At 48.7% G+C, this 16,345-nt stretch overlaps 1 protein-coding gene across 1 annotated transcript; it reads right to left on the bottom strand.

Moving 5' to 3' along the window:
• Window positions 1-11,990: 11,990 nt before the first annotated feature.
• On the bottom strand, window positions 11,991-16,061 carry ITPRIPL2 (ITPRIP like 2). The gene has a single exon (XM_017534274.2). The coding sequence runs from the start codon at window positions 15,172-15,174 to the stop codon at window positions 13,564-13,566; it is 1,611 nt and encodes a 536-aa protein (XP_017389763.1). The 5' UTR covers window positions 15,175-16,061; the 3' UTR covers window positions 11,991-13,563.
• Between the last annotated feature and the right edge of the window lie 284 nt (window positions 16,062-16,345).

Raw genomic sequence — 16,345 nt, 5'->3', positions numbered from 1 at the left:
AGAAAGAAAGAAAGAAAGAAAGAAAGAAAGAAAGAAAGAAAGAAAGAAAGAGAGAGAGAGAGAGAAAGAGAGAGAGAGAAAGAAAGAAAGGAAGGAAGGAAGAAAGAAAGAGTGGTCAGGCACGGTAGCTCATGCCTGTAATCCCATCACTTTTGGAGATCAAGACCAGCCTGGCCAGCATGGTGAAACCCCATCTCTACTAAAAATACAAAAATTAGCTGGGTGTGGTGGCACATGCCAGTAGTCCCAGCTCCTTGGGAGACTGAGGCAGGAGAATCACTTGAACCGGGAAGCGGAAGTTGCAGTGAGCCGAGATGGCGCTACTACACTCCAGCCTGGCGACAGAGTGAGACTCTGTCTCAAAAAAAAAAAAGAAAGAAAGAAAAAAGAAGAGAAAAGAATGAGGTGAACAGGCAAGGGCACTGTCCCTCTGAATAGTGAGACGTTTCATTAACTAGAAGTTTCAGGATGACTCTGATGCCTCTATTTTGTTTAACTGTTTCCTTCTCCTTGGGGTTGAAGAAAAAGGGAACTGCCATGCAACAAACCTCACACACACCAGCTGGTGATTCCACAACATCTGCTGGAGAGACTGCAGGTCCTCTACTGAGTACTGAGGTTCCAGAAGGGCCATCTGACCTAGGTCACTGGCTCACAACCCAGCTGCACTCTAAAATTGTTTACAGCTCCCATGTCTCAGCTGCATCCTCGTAAGTTCTGACCTCCCTGGTCCTGGGTGGGGTCCCAAGCATGAGTATTTTTACAAAGCCCCTCACCCATCGTTATGAAGCCAGGATTGAGAACCACTAGCCTAAGCTTTCCGCCCAGGAACTCAAGCAATGAAAATCAGACTGCGGAGAAAGATGACACGCTCTAGAAGTAAGAATGAGATAAGCATGTGGTTGATGCTCTCACTGGATGCTCTGCCTTCTGGGGATGCACCTATAATAAAAAGTCACAACCGCAGACTCATTCACAGTCCTGCGGGGAAGGAAGTTTGGTGACAGGGAGACAGCCAGCAGATTGCCTAAGAGTGATTCCTTCTTAAGAAATGGATTCATCTTCCTGTGGTTCCAAAAATGCTGGTGCAGCCCTAAGAGAACACAGCCAACATTTAGATAACACTTCTCAATTTCTTCATTTTACGTTCTGATTCTTCCAAGGAACCCATAAAAGGAGAGATTATCTCCTTGATTTTGCAAATGACAGGACTGATGTCCAGACAGGTTAATTGATTTTCCCAGAAGAATATACCCAGTGATTGGTGGAGCTGAGACTTCAATCATAACATTTATGGGGCATTTACTAAATCCTAAAACTTAGGCAAGTATTAATTATTTAATTACAGAACAGTAAATTATCTAATTACTTCTCACTTCTTTTTTTTCCCCCTCTTTCTCTATTGCAAACTTCTCACCTCTTTGACAGAATCTTCAGCTATGTGTTTGTGGTATTTCCCTGGCAGATTTTTTTTTTTTTTTTGAGATGGAGTCTCACTCTGTCACCCAGGCTAGATAGAGTGCAGTGGCGCGATCTCGGCTCACTGCAACCTCCGCTGCCCAGGTTCAAAGCATTCTCCTGTCTCAGCCTCCTGAGTAGCTAGGACTACAGGTGGGTGCCACTATGCCCAGCTAATTTTTGTATTTTAGTAGAGACAGGGTTTGCCAGGTTGGTCAGGCTGGTCTCAAACTCCTGACCTCAGGAGATCCACCCGCTTCAGCCTCCCAAAGTGCTGGGATTACAGGTGTGAGCCACCATGCCCAGCCTCTGACAGACTCTTATTTACCCACTATACTAATTCTTTCTTCATCTACTGTTCAGGGCTGCTGTATGCCATGTGCCAGGCTAGTTTTCCCAGCTTGCCTTGCAGCTAAGAATGGTCATGTGACATCATTCTGGCCAATGAGAGGTCAGAGGAAGTCTACTGAGTTCCTAATCCAGCAGTCCCCAACCTTCTTGGCACCAGGGACCCGTTTCCTGGAAGGCAATTTTTTAATGGGCTGGGTGTGGGGGAAGGATGGTTTTTGGATGATTCAAGTACATTACATTTATTGTGCACTTTTTTTCTCTTATTATTACATTGTAATACAGAATGAAATAATTATACAACTTGTCATAATGTAGAATCAATGGGAGCCCTAAGCTTGTTTTCTTACAACTAGATAGTGTCATCTTGTGGTGATGGGAGCAGTGACATCATCAGGCATTACAGTCTCATAAGGAGCATGCAACCTAAATCCCTCACATGTGCAGTTCACAACAGGGTTCGTGCTCCTATGAGAAGCTAATGTGGCTGATGATCTGACAGGAGGCGGAGCTCAGGTGGTCATGCCAGAGATGGGAAGCAGCTGTAAACACTGATGACGTTGCACTCAGTTGCCTGGGCAGTCCTGTTTTTAACAAGCCATGGACTGGTACTGGCCCATGGCCCAGGGACTGGGGACCCCTGCCCTAGTTCTCTTTCCTCCCTTCTTTAAACAATGTTAAGGGAGGTGGGATCTGGACACGACAAGCATGAGGATACAAAGCAAAAACACCCGAATAACAGAGGAAAAAGATGCTGGGTCCTGATTCATCCTGACCTGCTGCCTGCCTACCTCCAGGCTTCTGGCTGCGTGAGAAAAGCCCCTATTTGTTTACGTCACCCTAGGTTAGGTTTTTATAAGCTGCGGCCAAATGTATTCCTAATGGATACAGTTTCCTATATGTTCTTCCTTGCCGTTGCTCTTGTTCTTCACAATTGAATACAACAGCTTAGCGCCAGCGAGCACGGGACTGAGGCTGCAGCCTCAGCATGCTGCGCACGCAGAGTCCTTGCCTGGGCCCTATCGCCCTTGAAACCTGTGGCATCTTGTAACCGAATCAGTACTTTCATTTTCCAAGTTTCCATTTGTTTTTACAAGATAAGGCAAATGTAGGAACAGATGCAAACAGCTGTGTAAACATGGAGACGGCAACAGTGTCACAACTCAACTATTCAGTGGGGGACCAGGTGCCCCACTGTGCTTCAGCCAATGAGGGAAGCCTGGATTCACTGCGTGGAAGGTGGTTTGGGGTGCCACTCAAGTGCCTGTATAAAATTCTCACTGTTTGAAAATCAGATGTACAGAAGTTAAGTACTGCCTGTACCAGGAGTGGTGGCTCACACCCACACCCACAGTTCCAGCACTTTAGGAGGCTGAGGTAGGAGGATTGTATGAGGTCAGGAATTCAAGACCAGCCTGAATAACACAGCAAAATCCTGTCTTGACAAAAAAAAAAAAAAAAATTTTGAAAAAATTAGCAATGCATGGCAGTGCATGCCTGTAGTCCTAGCTACTTGGGAAGCTGAGGTGGGAAGATCTATTGAGCCCATGAGTTTGAGTCTGCAGTGAACTATGATGGCACCACTGCACTCCAGCCTGGGCAACAGAACAAGACCCCCATCTTTAAACAAGCAAACGGGGCCGGGCACTGTGGCTCACGTCTATAATCCCAGGACTTTGGGAGGCCAAGGTGCGCAGCCTCCCAAAGTGTTGGGATTATAGACGTGACCAGCCTGACCAACGTGAAGAAAACCCATCTCTACTAAAAATACAAAATTAGCCAGACATGGTAGCACATGCCTGTAATCCGTGCTACTCAGGAAGCTGAGGCAGGAGAATCGCTGGAATCCAGGAGGTGGAGGTTTTGGTGAGCTGAGACGGCACCATTATACTCCAGCCTGGGCAGCAACAGCAAGACCCCATCTCAAAAAGGGATAAATAAACAAGCAAACAAACAAACAGAAAAATGAACTGCTTCTATTTGCTACAGTGGCAGCCTTGGTATGCCAGATCTTCCTAGCCATTGACATCAGTTAGTTATTGTTGAACAATAAACCACCTCTAACTCAGTGGCTTAAAACCTGAAGTATCTGTTTATGATTGCTCAGAGTCTATGGGTCAGCTGGGTGGTTCTGCTGATCTGGGTCAGGCCCTGCTGATCTTGGCTGGCTTATTTGAGTGTTTCCATCAATCAGTGGTCAGGTTGGTTGGGGAGCTAGGGAGGACGCGAGGAAGCTGGTCTCAGATGTCCTCATTCCCATATCTCCCAGTTGGCTGGCTGGCAGCTCTGGGGACAGGGTTAAAGGAGTCATGTGATTGCTCATCCCCCAGCAGGTGAGCTGTTCACATGGTGGCAGTGGCCTTCTAAGAAAACAATAAGAAATAGACAAGACCTCTTGGTCTTGAACTCTTGAGGCCTAGGCCAGGAATGACCACCATGTCCCTCTACCACATTCTACTGATTAAAGAAACTCACAGCTGGGCACAGTGACTCATATCTGTAATCCCAGCACTTTGCAAGGTCAAGATGGATGGATCACCTGAGGTCAGGAGTTCAAGACCAGCCTGGCCAACATGGCAAAACCATGTCCCTCCTAAAAATACAAAAAATTAGCCAGGCATTGTGGCAGGTGCCTGAAATCCCAGCTAGTTAGGAGGCTGAGGCAGGAGAATCACTTGAACCTGGAAGGCGGATGTTGTAGTGAACCAAGATGGCGCCACTGCACTCCAGCCTAGGCGACAGAGCGAGACTCCACCTCCAAAAAATAAATAAATAATAAATAAACTCACAAAGCCCTTCCAGATGTAAGGGGCAAGCAAATAGGTACCCCTTCTTGATGGAAGAGAATGCAAAGTCACTTTGCAAAGGGCATGGGTGTGAGAAGACTGGAGAACAAGGACTATTTTTGTAAGCAGTTGACCATAGTATCCATAAAATTTTTCATGGTGGAAAATGCCATGGACATCAAGGGAGGAGATGAACAACAGTTGGGTAGCAGAGAGATAATCAGGGGTGGACGCCAGGGAAATAGACCCTGCAGAGGGGGAGGAGCAAGCTTGAGCAGAACGAGCAGAGGAAGAGGTCAGAGACACAGATCGTATGAAAATGCCACTCTAGTTTTAATTAATTAATTTATTTGTAGAGATGGGGGTCTCGCTATGCAGTGCAGGCTGGTCTCAAACTCCTGCACTCAAGTGATCCTCCTACTCAGCCTCCCAAAGTGTTGGGATTAGTAGAATGGCATTTTTAGGCCGTTCTAATAATTGCTTCTATACTGACTCATACTGGACATTTCATCTGTGCCAAGCACTTTGCCTGCAAAAATCTCACTTAATCCTCAATCACTCCTATGGGCGAGGCTCCATTATTAATCCCATTTTACAGTTGAAGGAATTGAGATTCAGAGAGGATAAGGTAACTTGTAGAGACACATAGATGAGAAGTGCAGAACGAAAGATTTGAAGACAAGTCTTTTTTAATTTTTTTTTTAAGATAGAGTTGGGCACTTTTGCCCAAGCTGGAGTGCAGTGGTGTGATCCCGGCTCACTGCAACCTCTGCCTCCTGGGTTCAAGTGATCCTCCTGCTTCAGTGTCCCCAGTAGCTGGGACTACAGGCATGCACCACTACACCCAGCAATTTTTTTTTTCTTTTTGTATTTTTGGTAGAGACAGGTTTCACCATATTGCCCAGGCTGGTCTTGAACTCCTGACCTCAAGTGATCCGCCTGCTTTGACCTCCCAAAGTGCTGGGATTACAGGCATGAGCCACCGCGCCCTGCCGACAAGTCTTTGCATTAATTCATGCCACTGTCTCTAACTTGTCTCTCTGTCCCTACCTCTGGCCCCTGCCGAGGCCTGGATCATTGCAGCGTCCAATTCCTTATGGTCTTGCTCCAGATCTTGGCTAATTTTTTTCTATAAAGGGCCAGAAAGTAAATCTTTTCAGCTTTGTGAGCCATTTGGCCTCTGTCACAGTTACTCAACTCTGCCCAGATAGCATGAAAGCAGCCACAAACGGTATGCTAATGAGTAGGTGTGGCTGTGTACCAATGGCACTATTTACAAAAATACTCAGGTGGTAGTTTGCCAACCCCTATATAATCCACTCTCCACATTGTAGCCAGAGTGAGTCAAATTCAAATACGACCTTGCCACTCCTTGTCTAAAATGATTCAATAGTGCCCTCTGATCACTTCAAACTCTCCGTGTGGTCTGCAGCTGTGTGTGCATCTGCGTGCGTGTGCATGTGCATGCGCGTGTGCATGTGTGTGTGTGTGCATGTGCGTGTGTGCATGTGCGTATGTGTGCATGCACACGTGTACATGTGTGTGTGTGCATGTGCGTGCGTGTGCGTGTGTGTGTGTGTGTATGTGTGTGTATTCTGCACCAGTGGCAGCACCATTCCCTGGCAGCTTGTTAAAGAGGCTGAATCTCAGTCATGGTGGCTCACATCTGTAATCCCAGCACTTTGGGAAGCCAAGGCAGGAGGATTGCTTGAGGCCAGGAGTTCAAGACCAGCCTGGGCAACAGAACAAGCCTCCATCTCTTCAAAAAAATTTTTAAAAGTTAACTGTGTATGGTGGTGGATGCCTGTAGTCCAAGCTACTCAGGAGGCTGAGGCAAGAGGATCGCTTGAGCCTGGGAGGTTGAGGCTGCAGTGAGCTATGATCCTGCCATTGCACTCTAGCCTGGGCAACAGAACAAAACCCTGTCTCAAAAAAAAATTGATAAATAAAGAAGAAGACAAGACCTGCTGAATCAGAACATGTTTTGGGTTTTTTGGGGTTTTTTGGTTTTTTGTTTGTTTGTTTGACAGAGTATTGCTCTGTTGCCCAGGCTGGAGTGCAGTGGCACAATCTCAGCTCACTACAACCTCCGCCTCCCGGGCTCAAGCAATTCTCAGGCCTCAGCCTCCTGAGTAGCTGGGACTACAGGCATGCACCACCATGCCCGGCTAATTTTTGTATCTTTAATATAGATGCGGCTTTTCCATGTTGGCCAGGCTGGCCTCAAACTCTTGACCTCAAGTGATCCCGTCTCAGCCTCCCAAAGTGCTGGGATTACAGGTGTGAGCCACCACACCCAGCTAGAATTTGCATATTAACGAGCTTCCCGGGTGACCTGCACACTCCAGCCTGAGAAGCTCCGGCGTCCAACTCCCTCCCGTCTCATCCTTTCCACTGAATCCTCCTCCCCTCCTCTCCTCCCACCCCTGCTTTCCAGACAGGCTGGAAGGCTCTTTCACCTCTGCATTCAATACATTCTTGTCCAGCCCAACTCCCTTCACTTGTCTAATTCCCACCTATCTTTGGATCTCAACTTAGACGTCACTTCTTCCAAGGAGCTCTCCTGCAAACCCTAAAGTAGGTGAAGTACCCTTGTTTGGTTTTCAAAAACTTTCTCCTCCCCAGCACCCACCACGCTGTATGGTAATTGCTTCTTTCATTGCCTGTCTGCCTCTCTCTGTGAGCTCAGAAGGGAGAGGCCATGTCTGTCTTGGCCACCTCTGTGTGTGTGTCCTCAGTGCCCTGGGACAGTATTATTCATTGAAAACCAAGTGAAACACACCCCACCAACTTTCCCCTGGGCAGGTGTCCCACGCAGCTACTATGAATGGTTTCCCTGAGCTTCCGCCTATCTCTGAGACTCTGAAAGGCCCTTAGTCTCCAAGATTCTATCTCCTGCTAAGCCTGCTGGTTTTTTGTATTAGCAAATATTTACCATTTCGCGAAGGGCCTGAGGGCCTAAGAGATTTCTGGACAAAATTCTTGAGCCACAGGCCAAGACTTGAATTGTGTTTGGGTAGGTGTGGGGGAGCCGGGATGGGAGAGTGAGGCAGAGAGGAGAGGTGGGAGCAGAAGGTTCTAGGCCAGGAAGAAGGTTTGAAGGTTCAGGATACCAGGGAGCATGCCTGCAGCACTGTGAAGTAGGTTTTTTTCCCCATCTGTATACAGAGCTAATTCTACACACACAAAAATTATCCCCAGCCTTAACGCATGGGAAAAGTTTCCCATACACCCAGATGTTCAGAGCAGTTGAGGCTTGCGCAAAGAACCACAAGCCAGCACAGGCCAGGCTGCCCCCGGGGAAGATGAAAGCCCTCCCCCAGATCTGACATTCAGTCCAAAGGTTTCTACAAGTTCCTTTATTAATAAAGCAAAATAGAAAAGAACAAGGTCCCAAAATGACCCATATGATTCAAAGTGCAAATTTACTCCAGCCTGCAAGAGAAAACGAACGGCAGGCCTTGACTGTTGGGGCCACGGAAATTTGGTGTGATTAAACCGCCTTTTCATCACACAATTGTAGCAGCTGAACCATATCTGATTAACTCTTTGGTCTCTGTTACTGGAACAAAACCAATGCTATGACTGCAGCCACCAGACTGCAACCTAAAATACAGTTTGGGGTCAGAAGACATTACAAATCACAATAAAACAGGAGGAATGTTAAGTCAAGCAACTGAATCAAGGCACCTTTTTTTAAAAGCAAAAAGTTATTTAAACATATTCCAGGATAGCAGACACTTAAAAAACCAGATTACAATATATATCGTTTTGCTGCACGTTTTAGTCTATTTTCTGTACAGACAGTCACACAATTCTTCGCCTCTCCCAACTTATACATGCTTTGTCCCCCCCAATCATGTGCTATGTAGGTATGAAAAAATAAAGTTGTATCTAAACAAGTGATTAAAAAAAAAAAAAACTAACGAATGCCACGATGATAACGCTGAACTTGTTTCCCTCTTGAGGGACTTTGGAAATGTTACTGAGGTTCACTTTCCCCGCCACTGAATCATCTTCCTCCATGTAGACAGGCATGAGAAGCCAAAGTCTTCATCAAGGTCAAAAGCCACATGCTACAGAAAAAGTAGCTTACTCCACAGAAGTTACATGAGATGCTTTGGAAGCACTTAGGTTAATTCCTTCACGGTGTTTGCTAGGATATCAATTTTGGTGGAGCTGCTGAGTCAGAAAATGATAGAGGCCAGGTATGGTGGCTCATGCCTGCAATCCCAGCACTTTGGGAGGTCGAGGAGGGAGGATCACCTGAGGTCAGGATTTCGAGACCATCCTGGACAACATGATGAAACCCCTGTCTCTATTAAACAAAAAAAAAAAAAAGAAAGAAAGAAAGAAAATAAAATTAGCCAGGCATGGTGGCAGGCACCTATAATCCCAGCTATGTGGCAAGCTGAGGCCCGAGAATCACTTGGACCTGGGAGGCAGAGGTTGCAATGAGCCAAGATCGTGCCACTGCACCCCAGCCTGGGCAACAAGAGTGAAACTCTGTCTGGAAGAAAAGAAAAAAAGAAAATGATAAAACATTCCAGGTGAAGTCTGATCAGAACCATACTTTTAGGGCGGGTGTGGTGGCTCACACCTGTAATCCCAGCACTTTGGGAGGCCGAAGTGGGAGGATGGCTTGAGTCCAGTAGTTCAAGACCAGCCTGGGCAACATAGGGAGACCCAGACTCTACAAATAATTTTAAAATTTGCTGGGTGTGGTGGCACAAATCTGTGGTCCCAGCTAGTTGGGAGACTGAGGCAGGAGGATGGCTTGAGCCCAGGAGGTCGAGGCTGCAATGAGCTGCAATTTTGCCACTGCACTCCAGCCTGGGCAACAGAGCGAGATCCTGTTTCAAATAACAAAAACCAAAACCTATGTTCTTGGTAGTGGAAATGGTACAAGCCCAAAGAAGCTTGCACCGCAAACCCAGCCAGCAATCATCATTGTAAAGGCAGGCACTAGGATACCAATAACCCCCGAAAATTAATTTAAATATACAAATAAAATAGATCCACTCATAACCTGGGAGGAAAAAAGAAATAGAAACAAGTTATTCTGCAATCCTTCCTTATTAGTCACCTGCAAACTCCGACAGAGCCAAGAGGTTTACCCCAACACCAGGAAGGAAATGCCTAAAACTGGCCCTAAGTGGTTTGATGTAGGATCTGACTCAAAAAGAGCAGCTCTGAGATCAAGCGTCCTCCTGAAGACTGTGAGTTAAGTGTTATCTGTGGCTGTGTTAATTTTTTTGTTTGTTTGTTTCTTTCTACAATAAAGCTTAGCTCTGAGAGATAAAGATGATTTGAAATATCACAGCCCCCAAGTATATATAACACTACCATATCCAAAACAAAAAATATGACTTTATACATACTTGGGTATTAACTGTGTAAGGCAGTGGTCGCAAACTGGTGGCCCCCAGACTCAAGCAAATGTTTGGCCCACGTGGTGTTTTGGACATTTTTTTAAGTACTTGCTTAAAAATCAGCAAGTTTCGCTTTTCAAAAAGAAAAAAAAAATCCTGATTTCCAGCTTTTTGCCCCATTTTTTTCCTACATGGCTGAGCAACGGCCCCTCCTTGAAGGTGGGCACTGCTTCCCCCCACCCCACTTCCCACCCTTGTTTCTGCAGGCTGCTGAGTTTGCGACCCCTGGTTGAAAACAGAACTAAAAACATGATTCCTAACCCAAACGTCTCTCACACCCTCATGCAATTATCTCCCCCTTCCCTGTCTTGCTTCACTTTCGTCTTAAGTCCTCCTTCTCGAATTCTTTGGATTTCTCCTGGTTCACTCAAATTCTCCCTTCTTTCAGCTTCAGTTTCATTTTGCAAAAGAAACATCTCTGCTCTGCCCACCATCATTCCAGGAAGGCTCCCAAGACTGGTCAGTGGGAGTTACTGAAGGATGTCTCGCCGCAAAATGACTGAGTCATCTTCCCCAAAAACATTTTCCTCCGGCACTGGCTGGACAATTTTTTCTTTTTTTTTTTTTTTTGGTGTTGTTACTGTAGAGCCTATTTACACGAGACTATTTGCATATATGAATCTCCAGTACCAAGCATACACCAAAAGTGTGTACATTTCAGATGAAGGACATGATGGAGCCCTAATAAAATACAGAATTGAGCTTAAGTTAAGTGTCTTGGGCAACCATCATGCCTGGCTAATAGGCCATATTATTTCTGTTGTACACAGTACATGTTTTGGTTTACTGAACATTGATCAAAATTGATCGAAATCTCTAAGTTTTGGTTACCATGTACAGAGAACAATTGCTCAGCATGGCATTTAAATAAAACAGTAATATTTTAAAAATTCAAAAATACAATGCCCCATTTATTTTAAAAAAATAAAATTTAAAAACCTTGAGGATGGATGAGGCTTTGGGTAATTAACCAGAAAAAATATATAACAAAAAAGCTACAAGAACAGAATATGTTACCAGATTTATACTTTAAAACACTATTAAAAGAGAAATTCACTGACACAGCTAGAAATATTTCTAAAATTCAGCTTTTTAAAGCTTATACTTTAATTTTATTTTTTCAAGACAGAGTCTCACTCTATTGCCCAGGCTGGAGTGCAGTGGCGTGATCTCAGTTCTCTGCAACATCTGCCTCCCGGGTTCAAGCGATTCTTCTGCCTCAGCCTCCCAAGTACCTGGGATTACAGGCGCCCACCACCACGCCCGGCTCATTTCTGTATTTTTTTAGTAGAGATGGGGTTTCGCCATGTTGGCCAGGTTGGTCTTGAACTCCTGACCTCAGGCGATTCGCCCACCTCGGCCTCCCAAAGTGCTGGGATTACAGGCGTGAGCCACTGCGCCCGGCCTTAAAGCTTTATAATCTTCCAACTTTATGTCCCCCGCTGTAGCAGACAGTGAATACAGCGGAAGTTGTGGTTGAATATGGAAAAAATATATATTTTTTTGTATCTGTATATATATAAGATCTACTCTTGGCATTTATTTTTAAAGCTAATTTTAAAAAATACTCTGCAGTTACTATCTTTGCATAAAGTTGGCAAACTGACTCTTTTTGCACAATGCAGTACCTTATGACCTAACATTGATCTCAAAAGCTAGGAATGACCTTTGCGGGGAATTGTCCCCAGGACAACCTCAAAGAGACAGCACAACGTTGCAGCTGTTTCTCTTTCTGCCCCAGGTCGCAAAGGATATAAGGAGCCAATGCAGCTTTGAGGAGGATTCCCTGTAAATCACTCACTCACAATGATTTCCCACAGTCGCCAAGTAGATCCCCTAAAGAAAGAAGGTTCACAGAGTTCCCTCAAAAGAGCTTAGAAATTCAACAATGGTTCTATTCACGTAGCCATTTCTGTCTTCCAAATTTTAGCTTTAAGAGTCTAAGGAAGTGCATGTTTTTATTTAGGGGAAAAAAAAATCCCAATGAGTAACACTTGGGCCGGCTGTATTTCCAATCAGGCAAGCAGAGGCTGGACTGTGCTGAACTTAAAAAAAAAAAAAGAAAAAAAAAAACACAACTGAGGGCGTTATAAATTTGGTGGAACAAGAAAGGATTCCAGGACAGGCTCCTCCCAACTGCAAAATACACCCAACCTGGTGATACTGACACCTACGGAGAAAGAAGGAGACAGACTGCTATCAAGGGCTGTCTCCCTTGCTCTTTTCCTAATTTGTCACCTCTGCCCACCACCAGGGGGTAACTGATCTTCAAGCACAGAGCCCAAGACACAGAACTCTAAGTGAAATGTTTTGTAAAACCTGTGCTGGATCAACAGGTCCTTGAAGTTGGCCTCTTGGGACCACATAAGGCTGCCTGGACAAGGAAGAACCATCAATGGTTAGAGACTGAGCACAAACCACATGCTAAGCAGCAGGCATTTCCTCTTCATTAGCTCATTAAGCTCAGAAAGAAATCTTTGTGAAGGAGTTTGCCTAAAACCTTGAAATTAAAAAGGCTATTGTCTCCAGCCAGCAGCCAGCCTTGGAGAAACACCTTTATAGGCAAAGCCTAAAACACATCTTTCTCCAAAGCCAACATTTTTATGCCTTCACCAGTGTTGTCTTGAAGATGTATTTGGTTGCTGCTTTGCACGGTGTCTGGCTGGTAGTAGGTAGCTCAATGAATGGGTGTTGACTGACTAGTACATATCCCAGCTTGTGGCCTGCGGGGATGTTAGGCAAACATGTTGGCGACTCTTCAAGGCTGCACTATTCTTAATAATAAACGTAACTGGCCTCCCTTTCAGACGCAACGCTTGGTGCTAGCAATGACCACAAAATGAGTGAATTCCTCAATATAAAGTGCTATTTTCTCTGGAAGTTTCTCTAACCAACTCTCGATTGCCTTTCCAGATGTGTGACCTAATTTTTTGACAATCTTGTCAAACACTTGTGATTGCACCATTTAAAAAATACATTAATATTAATTTGAAGTGGAAATTATGTTCCTCTGAATATTAGCCCCGAAAATAGAACTTCAATTCCAGTTGCAGATAAAGATTCAGATTTTTCTTTTCTAAGGCAATCAGGAACCCAGTACCTAGCAAGTAATTGTGTCAAAAACTTTAGTGTTTTTTTTGTTTGTTTGTTTGTTTTAATTTGGGCAGAGAGATCTGTGTCTAAAAACCGAAAGAAGAAACTTTCCCTGCAGCTAATTCTTGCTTCTACTGGACTTCTCTAAAAGCCATATCCTGCTACAGAATCCGTCCACACAAAACCACATTTGAACCAATTCTTGGGGCTGCAGTTGGATGTCTTCCCCTAGTTTGACCAGAACACTCTAGTAGGCGTGAAGATGTCATATTATATTGGACTGTGAAGTGAGGAAGTGATATTTAAGCCACTAAAGCTTGAGGCAGCCACCAAATTTTCCACTACCTTCTGTAATCTCGCATTTAACTGGCTTCACCACCATTCCCACCCCCACCCAGTGGGAAAAGGTTTAGGAGCATTTGGTCAGGTGGGGGTGCTGTCAGGGTTTACGGTTCACCTTCAAGGAAGCCCTGGGCGCGCTGACTCCGGGGTGGGGGGCACCTGGCAAGGTAGCGGGGACCCCCGTAGGCCCGGAGAAGCTGGGGTAGCCTTTGCCACGTGGACAGCAACCGCGCTGCTGCAAGTTCCCGGGCGTGCCCGTCGAAAGCGGCCAGGAGGTCAACTGGGGCGGCTTCCCGTAGTACCTTGGGCAGGGGGCCCACCTCGGCGGCCGCCCCCCCAGGGCCCAGGACGCAGTGGAAGAGCGTATGGCGTCGCAGCAGGCAGTCCCTAAGGAACTGCACCAACTCCTCCAAACACTTTCCCAGGTGCTCCTCATCCCAGCTTTGTCCAGGGGCCCCCTTGCGCAGCAGCACTGCCAGCAGCGCTGTCTTGAGCACATAGGAGGACAGGATGCGTCCCCACTGGGTGGCGGCCGCTGAGTCCAGCCCACGGGCGCCCAGATCTCGCAGAGCCTTAAGCAACTGCAGGCACTTGAGGTAGCAGGCACCTGGAGCTGCCCGTTCCTGCAGCCAACTCAGCAGCTTCTGCTCCTGGCGTGCTGTATTCACACCCCACAGTGCCTCCGAGCGCAGGCCCCCAGGGAGCTCCAAGAGGAGCCCGAGCCCGCTGGACAAGGGTGGCGGTGGTGGCGCCACAAGGAAGACACCATCTCCCAGATGGACAGCGGGAATGAGGCGCACAGCCATGGAAAGGCGGCAGCAGCCGTAGTCAGTGCGGCAGGGCAGGATGTGTAACGTAGGAGGCTGTTCCAGGCCACCCGGGGTCAAGGTGACCCGACAGCGCCCCTCCAGACTGTAACGCACAGTGGCCAAGGAGCGCTGCAGATGCGACTGGAACCAGCGCAGCACCAGAGCAGCAGAGAGGTGGCGCCGCCCGCGCACATCCACGCAGAAGCCGTCAGCAAAGGGTTTGCAGTCCCGAAGCCAGTGGGCCCCCGAGGCCCCAGAGGGTGAGGGTGGTGCCTTAAGGGCGCACACGAAGCAGCCGCGGAAGGCCGGGGCCAGCGCTAGCTCCTCACCCAGGCTCCGTGGGTCCAGCGCCACCAGCGGTGGGAGGCGCAGTGGCACTAGCACATCGAAGCTGTCGGGCCGGCGGATTTTATGTTGCTCGTAGGCGCTGCCCACCTGGATGAAGTCTCCGCGGAAGGCCAACGCCAGCGCTCCCCCGGGGATGAGGCCGGGGGACCCCCGGGAGCGGCCAGCCCGCACCAGCTCGCCCACGATCCGGCTCACGTGCGCCTTGCTGTGGCCCAACACATGCGGAGACAGGCGCACCTCGTGCTCGTAGTAACTCTCCAGCAAGATGCTGAGGCCCGGCTCTCGGAAGTGTCTCGAGAAGGCTGCGTGGGCCCCCAGACGGGGAGATCCGGGCAGGAAGCGCTGCCGGACAGCGTGGCGACAGCGCAGGAGGACGTAGCTAAGGAGGAGCAGGACCGCCACCTTGAGCAGTGGGAAACCGCCGTCCACGCCGTCGGGGGGCTCGGCCCGGGCGCCCCAGCTTCCCCACAGGACATGGTAGAGGCACACCAGAGCAGTGCACAAGCCGGTCACGAGGGGCCAGAAGACGCGTAGATTAAGGGTGTAGTGGACCGACATGCCGGGCGCCCGGGGCCGCGGTGGCCGAGCAGCCCAGGGCGCGAGCCCCGGCGGCGCCCCCAGCCCAGCATGCGCACAGCGCCCGGACGGCCCCGCTGTCCCTGTCTCCTCCTCCGCGGCGGCTTCCGGATCGCAGGCCCGCGGGAAGCCGCCCTCCAGCTCGGCCTCCTCTCCCAGCTCAAGTGTTCCTTCCAGCTGCGGCCCGCCCTGCGCTCTCCGGCCCCGGGCCGCGCCCTGTCCCGGCTGCGCTCAGCGTCTGGCACAGCGGCCCTCCCCGCCCAGCGTCCCAGCGCGCCGCCCTCTGCCAGCTTCTGGCCTGGCTGGCCTCCTACCCAAGGCAGCCCTCCTGGCTCTCCCGCCGCTCCTCTCTCCGCGCCTGATCCCGTTACTCGGACCCCGGGAGTTTCCTCTTCCGAGGGGGAGGCGAGGACGCGCCAACTAGCGGGGAGGAAATGCCGGAGTCTGGAGTGGAGCGTGGAGCTGGCGGGCGGGGTCGGCCCCCTCCCAGGCCTCCGCCTTAAAGCGACGCGGGGCGGCGGGAGGGACTTCAGGACGCGCTTGGAGCTGGCCTCCCGCGGCCCACCCCCATCCTCCCTCCCCGAAGGCAGAACTGGGAAGGCCCTGATTCCGGGGCGGTGGCCTCCTCCTGGGAGCCTCTGGAGTTGCGCTCCCTTGAGTTATACTGGGAAGTTGAAAAGAAGAAAGCGCACAGCCGGACTGTCCAATCCTCCCCAACCCCACCGCAAAAGCCATGGTGGCGTGGCAGGCTCTGGCACAGGAGTGGCCCTTGCCGTCGGCCGCTGTCCTCTGTTCAAACCAGTATTCACCGAGCACCTACCATGTGTCAGGCTGGAGCCACGGTGCTGGGGAAATCGCAGTTGACAAGATGGACAAGGTTTCTGTCCTTCGTGAAGCGTAAGCCTTGTAAAAATGGGAATCAGAAAAGGGAAGGGGCCGGGCGCGGTGGCTTACGCCTGTAATCCCAGCACTTTCGGAGGTCGAAGTGGGCAGAGAATGATCATTTGAGGTCTGGAGTTCGAGACCAGCCTGGCCAACATGGTGACACTCCCCCACCACCACCACCCATCGCTACTAAAAATACAAAAATCAGCCAGGCATAGTGGTGGTGCACGCCTGTAATCCCAGCTACTTAGGAGGCTGAGGCAGGAGA

This window comes from Cebus imitator, unplaced genomic scaffold, assembly GCF_001604975.1.
Source record: "Cebus imitator isolate Cc_AM_T3 unplaced genomic scaffold, Cebus_imitator-1.0 Scaffold85, whole genome shotgun sequence".
NCBI lineage: Eukaryota > Metazoa > Chordata > Mammalia > Primates > Cebidae > Cebus > Cebus imitator.
The sequence above is the reverse complement of the archived record's forward strand: the minus strand, read 5'-3'. Positions and strand labels throughout refer to the sequence as shown.

Excerpts from the sequence above, each read along its gene's own strand:
- ITPRIPL2 (XM_017534274.2), bottom strand. The coding sequence starts at position 15,174 with ATGTCGGTCCACTACACCCTTAATCTACGCGTCTTCTGGCCCCTCGTG.